The 8,764-nt window shown below is 48.0% G+C and overlaps 2 protein-coding genes across 2 annotated transcripts; both read left to right on the top strand.

The window, feature by feature from the left end:
* Positions 1-1,730: 1,730 nt before the first annotated feature.
* On the top strand, positions 1,731-2,217 carry GGTG_13474 (hypothetical protein; the record flags this gene model as incomplete). The annotated part of the gene is made up of 2 exons (XM_009231380.1): positions 1,731-1,867; positions 2,181-2,217. 2 exons carry the CDS (start codon positions 1,731-1,733, stop codon positions 2,215-2,217), a joined length of 174 nt encoding a protein of 57 aa, XP_009229644.1.
* A 1,368-nt stretch (positions 2,218-3,585) lies between these two features.
* Positions 3,586-4,728, top strand: GGTG_13473 (hypothetical protein; the record flags this gene model as incomplete). The annotated part of the gene is made up of 2 exons (XM_009231379.1): positions 3,586-3,923; positions 3,978-4,728. Coding segments are annotated over 2 exons (1,089 nt in total), but the record flags the coding sequence as incomplete, so codon positions are not given.
* Positions 4,729-8,764: the final 4,036 nt, after the last annotated feature.

Genomic DNA, 8,764 nt, shown 5'->3' with positions numbered 1-8,764 from the left:
GGGAGGAGAGAGAGAGAGAGAGAGAGAGAGAGTATATTTAACGTCATCTAGTCGGGATCTACCAGTCCCTGCCTCCCAGGGGGCATATGACGTGCTAGCGCTACCTAAGCTTGACACTAGGCTACATGTTGCTATCGAGGCGGCTAACAAAGACAAACCAAGGGGCAAGCCCAAGGCACACGAAGTTCGGGCCGCATTCCGGCGCTCCTTGTTGGTGAGCGGGCAATCGGCAAAAAGGGCGAATGTCGCCGGGGCGCCATAGGCGCAGCTGTTGGTGGTAGAGAAAGCAGTCGGCCGGCAATATGCCGGAGTAAAGTGAGGGCCGGGCGGAGGGTCGCAATGTCCCCCCATTTGGACCCGGCCAAAGAAAGAAAAGTCGGGGGCTGGAGGGCCTAGTTCCAACCCGGTGTGCTCCTTGTGTGTCGCGTGTCGAGCGATAGGCTGCGCGGTTTGCCAACGTGGTGCGGGTCCCGGAGGCCGTTACGGTCACGCTGGCAAACAGAGCCGCGACAAGACCTTGCGCGTGCGATGCCACCTATACTTCAGTATAGCCCGGCGTGGCAACAAACAGAGGCGCGTGCCGTCAAAGCAAATCTTGGGCGTGCGTGTTCAGCAGGTAATGCGTGCTGGGCGGGCCAATCTTGCGCCATACGTATCGTCGGATGTTGGATGCGAGCTAAGGAGGAGCCGCGAGTATAGCGGGAAAGGCGACGGCTGGTGCCGTGAAATAACGGCGGCCGTAGTTGGCGGAGGCCGGTGCCGTGGTGCTAGTAATGGTGGTGGTGGTGGTGTGGTGTGGGAAAGGGAAGGGGAGGGGAAACGGCGGCCTTGTTTGGCGGGGGACGGCGGCGGCCGGGCCGGCTTTTCGTCCAAGGTAGCTAACTGCTTGCCGGCCAGCAGTCTTCTTGTGCGTTCGAGTCGTTTCGGCGCGTGTCGGGTATCCGCGAGGCGAAAACGAAAGGAAGTCAAAGGGCGGTTAACCTGGTGATGCGAGGAGGTTGGAGCAATCCAATTGTCGAAGGTTTCGGCGCGCGCGAGGCGCGCCCTGGGCTGCGAGGGGTGCAGGACCTTCCCAGCTGGCAATAGGCACCCCGAAACCTTTGCGAGCCCTTTCTGCACCTCTAGCCCAGTTGCGTCGTCGTCGTCGTTGTTGAAAGGACGCCGGCGAACGCGGGCAAAACAAAGCCAAATGGCTTGTTAGCGCCCACATAACACACGCGGCTCATTTTGGTGGGACCAGTACCAAAAATGGCCGTGTACCTTAGCGGCACCCTAACAGCGGGTCCGACAGGAGGATTTTTTCAAGGGAAGGTTGCAGACGGGGAGACATGAGGAGACTGGCTCAATTCAGATGGACACCATGTGCAACGCTACCAATCATTTCCTACCAAAACCCTGGAAGTGGCGTCACTAGCTCCCTTAGCGACGTGGGCTGCATCTTCCGATTTGTCAGCCTGTCAGTGGCGACTGGAACCTGGTAATTTAGACCTGGGTGGCCGGCACGATCCACTGGGAATTGGGCCGAGCGTATTCGGGGAACAAGTACAAGCCGCTTGGCAGGACCGTGGTTGGTTCCGCGCCTTGTGTTGCCACTCCGGATGCCTGATTGTGGGGTTTTAGCGCGTTTCGCGGTGGCGCTCACTAGCTTGGCTGTCCAATAGTGGGCTCCGAAACTCCTGTCCGCTCACACCGCCAGACACATCCTTGGCCTGCAGCTATCAACCGTTGGCATGGTCGACCCCGAGCTTGCCTGGCGAATCTCCATCGCCTCCGCCCCCAGCAATTCAGCTTCCGCCCAAAAGCCAACCACACCGTACTGCTCCGCGTGTGCCTCGAGTCGCGGCAGGTCTCACTCCGCTTTTACCGTGTGCGCCTGCCTTGCGACAGAAGCACCTCGAGAGCGTCTCAACGGTAAAAGCTACGACCGTCCTCGACTACAATGATTATGTGTACTGGTGGTACTTGCGGGTCTCCCGTGTCTGCGCGCCCGCCGGGCCCATCGGCCCGGTTCCTGGCCTGAAATGTGGGTGGAAGGCATTGAGAGCGATGCCATGATCTAACGCAGCTGTGTTCCCGTTTGCTGAGGCATCTGTAAATCTTTATCGAGAGAGGAGCGCTTGATAAAAGCATGGTTAGTTGCCATCGCCGGATCCGCCTGACGTCAATCCGGCGCGACGTAGGGCAGCTTTGGTTGCATATGAGGTGCATAATTTGTAGCTAGCGCGCTCTTTGCCAAGACACAGGATGAATTTGTCATGCGTTGACACGAATCCTCGTGCAGGGTTTGTGCATTTGGCAGGTCCGCAATGGAAATGGGGTTTTAATTTGTGGCTGACATCCCTGGTGATCAATGTGGCCCATGTGGCGCTGCAGCTCTGGGCCGCTGGTCGCCAACCAGAAACTCGGGCCCGCAAAAAGTCGACACAGGAAAACCACACCACAGCTCCCCAACTGCACCCAGCCCCCAGTTTATGAACGAGGGACGCAGGGCCAGAAGATACGGATTGGGCAAGAAAGATCACTTCGTATATAAGACGCATAAGGAACTCTGGATTAGGAGATCGCTACGGCAAGAAACACGCGACGATTGTCATCAGGAAGGGAGTGCGCCTGCAACTTTGACGGCAATGCGCCAGCTGCGGCAGACCGGACACAATGCACGCACTTGTAAGGAAGACGCAGAAATGTCTAGTGTATATAGATCCGAATAGGTTTGAAGGATTTTGTTACGATTTGGGGTGAAAGTCGAGTTGATTGTCCGGAGGCCGAAAACGGGTATTCCAACTCGCTGCTAAAGCACGTCAGTGGCGATTTAGAACCATGGAAGGAATAACGGACACACGGCCAGCAAGGTTGTGCCGGTCTATAAAGTAAATAATATATTTAGATTTAAGCACCAGAATTAGATATTGCGGGAAGGATACTAGCTCCATTGCAAATAGCGTACCGGTTTAAAGGCCCAATTGCTCGTTCCAATACAGCTGTCAAGACAGCCTGTCAAGGGTGCGAAGTTTGAACACTTGGTAATCAAATTAGAGCAGTGAATAATACGTTAAAAGGCCAGGCAATTCAGGATAGCTCTCCTTTCCTATCACCATCCGCATTTATCGAAAGTACCGAAAGACGATTCGATGACGTTTTAAGTTTACTAGGTTTTAGGTCAAATGATAAAAACCGTTGTTTGCAGGGTTTTATTTCATTACATAGTACATTACTATCGCTGTGGCGAAGAAATACAATCCTTTTATGTTTAGCTTTGTAGTTCATTTTCAAGATAATAAAAAATCTCAGACAGTACTTAATCATATATATCATTTGCGTAGAAGTCTCGCCCGTAATTATATTATTGTGAATAACTTCTATGGCTCATTATATTTCCTGAAATACCAGCGCTAACGGCTATAATTCTGATGTGAGTAAAAGCCATTCGTGAACATTACTAATATAAAAGCTGAACATCGCATTGTTCGGCACGCCAGTAGCAATTTGTAACCGAAATTGTAGCATAAAAATCCCCAATTTGTTATTCACTCAATCAACTAGCTCCCTAGGTAGAAATCCTCACGTTTCATCTCGAGTTGAAAAATGATATTTATATTACTTCCCGTGCTATATTCCTTGGCATTCGCGAAAGATCGTCGCACTTTCGCAATCTTACGTCACAGTGCTGGGGGCCCCCTTGGTGAAGCTCGAATTGATCCCATCGTAAGCCCTGGCGTGCCCTCGGAACATGTCCACACGATAATGGGTGCAAGTAACTTTGGGCTCAATGCTACGGGTGATAGTTTGTTAAGATCATCATGCACAACAGCGCTTATAAAAGATGACCTTAGTGCCTATTGGTTTCCCAAGTTGTATTTCAAAGACCCAAAAACAGACCTTTTTGAGTCTGTAAACTTGTCTTATATGAATGTGTACTATTTGTAAGAATACGCTATTAAAAATTGAAATTATGTTACTTTTCTAACATATTCCAGTTTTGAGCCTACCGATGACAAAATTACTGCGTTTCCGGTCAGCTTGCAGATCGTTAGCGGAGATGCGTCAATAAGGCATGCTCCAAGTAAAACCGGCAAACTCAATCTTAACCCATTAGATGGAATAGTTCAACCAAGCCAGTGGACATGTCCCCGCATTCATTATAGTCCGCCAAGCTACCCGGCTAATTCGAATGGGTCGACTGCTGGAATTCAAAATCCTGACGTGAGGGAAGCTGGAATCGGTTTTCCCTTTGCGAACTGTGATCTTTTTGCTTCACCCCTTCGCATGGATATTCATTTCCCTTCGTGCTACAATCCAGCTGTTCCATTAACTGATTACAAAAATAATATGGCATTTCCAGTTACATACCAAAATGGTAAACAAAACTGTCTTAAAAACTGGATCCATGTTCCTCATCTTTTATACGAAGTATACTGGGATACGACGAAATTTTCACATCGGTGGAAGCCTCATCAGGGTTATCAACCTTTTATCCTTTCTAACGGCGATAAAACCGGTTATTCAATTCATGGTGACTTTTTGGCCGGCTGGGACGAACAAGCGTTGCAACACATAATTGACACTTTTAATGTAACGAGCTCTAAACACTTTGGAATGGAAACATGTCCTGGAGTGGCTGTAAATAATGATAATCACCGGTGTGTTGTAAACTCTCTAATAGACGAACACGTCACAGGAACACTTGTAAAGCTTCCGGGACACAACTTACCGACAGGCTGGGACTTTGTTTAAACTTTATTTTAAATTTGATTTAAATCGTAACTCAAATGTAAACTTGTTGAATTGACAAAGTCATAGTGGGATGCATGCGCTAATCGCAGGGACGGCAGGGCACACGTTCTATCAGACAACACTGTCTCTAGTCATCAATAAATGGGAAGTATGCATTGTCCTTTTTCTCTGTCCTCTGTCCTTCGAAGAGGATGATCGTTCTCGGTGATATACACAAAGTATGTGGTCAGTGCACCGGTGGTGCCCAAGTTCATGCTCCACCTAGAATCTTCTAGATCCTTCTACACAGTACCATCGAGTCCTTCGTATCTGACACGTCGGTTGGATTGGGCCCTGCAATGCACTAAATTAGCGCTATACAGGGCCCCAAGCACGCTGGGATACAGGCTTGATTTATTGCGGGTGAGGAACAGCCAACTGTGTTTCCTCATATAAGTCAAAGCACCCCCTGTCGGGTCACCCCCACTGTTCGTGGACAGCCTGTTAAGGTTGGGTAGGAAAGTCTTCTAGTTGCATTGCATAAAATCTAGAAGTTGTCCTGTTTCCTAAGTACAAGAGAGAGTCGTACAACGACTCTCTGCTCCCTTTTTGTAGAGGGAGCAGAACAGAACGCGGGCGCTCCGCGCCCCGAGTGCGGAGGCCACGTGCACGGTCCGGTGTGTTTGTCCGTCCGGCTCCAGGATGGGGCCCGGATCCAGAGCATGAATTCTTCCGGACCAAAGTTCTCCTGACCTTGGATGCCAGTCCCTGTGCGATCACGAGGTGCCCTTTCAACACCCACAGTCGGGCCACCAAAATGAATCGGACCGCGATCAAACCTAACGTATTCAACTGCAGTTTTCTTAACTAATTAGAATGCATGAAAGGACCGATTCCTGATCAGATTCTTCTGCTCTTTCTGATGCAATATCGCTAGTCTCCTTAACTGCACCCCTTCTATCTGCAACGCGGCGGATATCGACGTGTCAGATACGAGGGTGCTCGATGGTAGCGTGGACAGGATGTAGAAGATTCTAGTTGGACACGAGCACGGGCGGAGCCCGTGCATAGACCATATGCTCTCTGTATATCTACGAGAACCGTGATCCCCTTCGAAAGAAGAAGAAATAGAAAAAGCGCATTTTTCACACAGATGGATGACTAGAGACAGTGTTTTCTGACACCTCCGCCGACTAAGCTCTCTGGCGCAGTTAAAAGGACAACCTCTCAGTTGCCCCCTACGGGGGAAAACTACACACTAAGACATGATAGAATACGCCCTCCTTTTCCCCGTATTGTTTGTTTGCTTCTTTGTTCATTTGCTTGTTAGATTTCGAGATCGAGGCCTACCCACAAGAAGACCGGGGAGGGAATGCGCGAGAATCCAGCTCGAGTATGTATTTAACAATCGCTTCCTTTTTGGATTCCGTCAATTTCCGGGAATTAGGTATGGTGTCGCATCGAGCAGGGCTGCTGCGGTATCGGTCGTTCAATGTAAAATAGGGAATATTGTAGAGTTTTGCTGCAGCACGTATGCTAATTTTCGGATCATTTTTGATTACCTCCAAGGCAAGCATCACTTTGAATTCCTTAGGTAACGGATTCATTTTGTATGTGTTAGGATATGTGGTTGGAAAGTTGACGCGACGCCTCGCAACCAAAATTGACCGACTCGATTGTGAACCACGTTATATAAAGCTGTTTTTTCATGATGACGCTAAGCTGAAATCTGCTAAGCGTGGAATGTTTTATTGTGAGCGAGTAAAGTTACTTAGTGAATAGCACACGTAAAACCAAGCATAAAGAACGGGTAGGAGGCCCTCAACTTCTAAAAAGCCAATTTAGCTGAAAGGAGCATGTGATTAGGATGGAGTTATGACAGAAAGGATACAATACGCTTTACTAACCACCGCAAAGTGGGTCGAGATTATGCCGTGGGACACTTAAGCCGTAAACTCCGACCAGCTTGTTTAAATGCTAAAATTTGAATGTTAATCATTATGCACGACATTATATTTCCAGTAATATATTGTCAAAGTGCTACTAATACTTAAACGATAGAAACGTTTCCACTTTCAAAGAAATGGGAGTTTTAATTATGCGTTATCATTGCAACTAAAATTGTAGTTAAAAATGGAACGTTTACCGAGAGATCGGCCGGGGACGAGAATATTCTATAGTCCCCCACCAACTGCCCCATTGCGCCTGCCAGCACGACGTTATAAAATTTCAAAATCTATACCACAGCCCTCCTCAGCGTTAAAGGAGCTATACGAGCCAAGCCATTGGCCCCAGGTGAAGCAAGGCACCCCGTGGGATATATATACACAACATATAGAACGCCTAAACATTGACGAGCGGAGTACTTTAATAATAGCAGGGAAAAGGGGGACACGTGGTACCGTGCAAATACGAACATGTAAAAATGATATTGGTACATTTGAAGATTATTGCAAAACAATTCCCAAAAAGTTATTCGTTACTATTAAAGAGATATATCGCGACCCTGGTTGTACTGGTCGTACTGGTCGTACTTTTATCATCGAAGAACCCGAAGATTATACGATAGAGTCTATACTTGCCTGTCCTATAAAACCCGCGCCGGAGGCTGTGGTATACATACTAAAGCAGGTAAGGAAGTTTGCTCTTAAAGTACTGTACTGTAACTAACCCCGTGTAGGTGGCAATTATCGTAGAAACATTGCACGAGCTCGGATTTGAGTTCACAGCTATCAACTCTAATAATGTAATATTTACCAAGGATTGCTTGGTAAAGTTTTGTAAGCTTGCTACCTTTTTTCTATCATTTTATAAGTCTCAAGCTTTTAACACCCTAGACAGCCAGTCCAATATATTGTATAAAGCGGGATGAAAGTAGCGAATTAACGTCGACATTACCCGCCTTGAAAGATCTTTGCATAAAACTTTTACAGCATATAAATTCAAACGATAAACTTAAACAGTGTGAAGATGAAATTTTGTTAATGGGCCAATGGCCTTCCCTTAAGTTACTAATTGAGAGACTTCAGGTAAGTGCTGCCTACATGTCATAAGGAAACCCGCTAATAAATGCATAGCAAGAGGCAATAATTTACAGCCCGTGCGAGGAGTCCTCATCCCACAACTTGGCTTTAAAAAAAGAAGAAATTAAGGCACTACAAATTCAGAGCCTACAAAGGCTTTATAACCACATGAGGTATACAGTTTTACCAGACCGTAGGTATGATCCTAAAAACTTTATCATCGACGATTGAAAGCTTTATCATTAACAATTAAAAACTTTATTCTCAATGATTACAAATGCCTTTAAACATTTTGGAAAATGCCAATAATTGTAAATAACCTTAAAGAGATCCATAAGGAAACAAAACCTCGGAAGTTCACGGTATTTCGGCAATATTATATGCAGCGTTTACTGGTCGGTGTAAAAGGGTTCAAGCTAGCTGCTGTGACGGCCCAGGGCAGTTTACCGCACAGCGCAGGTATCCACGTGAGCATGTGCGGCGGAACAGCCCGTGTGACAAGACGCCGCACCGCCTTTTCTTCCGCATCGCGTGTCCGGCGCTCCGCGCCTCTTTCCCTTTTCCCTCCCTATAGAAGAGTCTTTCTTTGATAGCATTAATTGAACCTGGCTGCGAAGCCTTCTCGCCCTGATCGTGACAGCTGTAGTTGTCAGAAAACACTGCCACGTGCACGGTCCGGTGTGTTTGTCCGTCCGGCTCCAGTATGGAGCCCGGATCTAGAGCGTGAATTCTTCCGGACCAAAGTTCTCCTGACGTTGGGCGCCAGTTCCTGTGCGATCACGAGGTGCCCTTCCAATAAGACCTTTGTGGATATCCGTTGCATTGCAGAGGCAAGGGGTAACGTTGAGGAGATAGCGGATACAGCATCTGAAAGAGCGGAAAATTCTGATCAGGAATCAGCTGTATCTTGCATCGAGGTAGCTTGAATAGATGTAGAAATTTGCAGTCGAATGGAGCAGGTTTGGTGTTGATTGGATCACGGGCCAAGTGCCCGGTTTGGGGGGGGGGGGGGGGGGGGGTCGGGGTCG

The sequence above is a fragment of the Gaeumannomyces tritici genome (assembly GCF_000145635.1).
Source record: "Gaeumannomyces tritici R3-111a-1 unplaced genomic scaffold supercont2.14, whole genome shotgun sequence".
Lineage (NCBI taxonomy): Eukaryota > Fungi > Ascomycota > Sordariomycetes > Magnaporthales > Magnaporthaceae > Gaeumannomyces > Gaeumannomyces tritici.
Note: the sequence above shows the minus strand (reverse complement) of the source record. Positions and strands in the feature narration are given on the sequence as shown.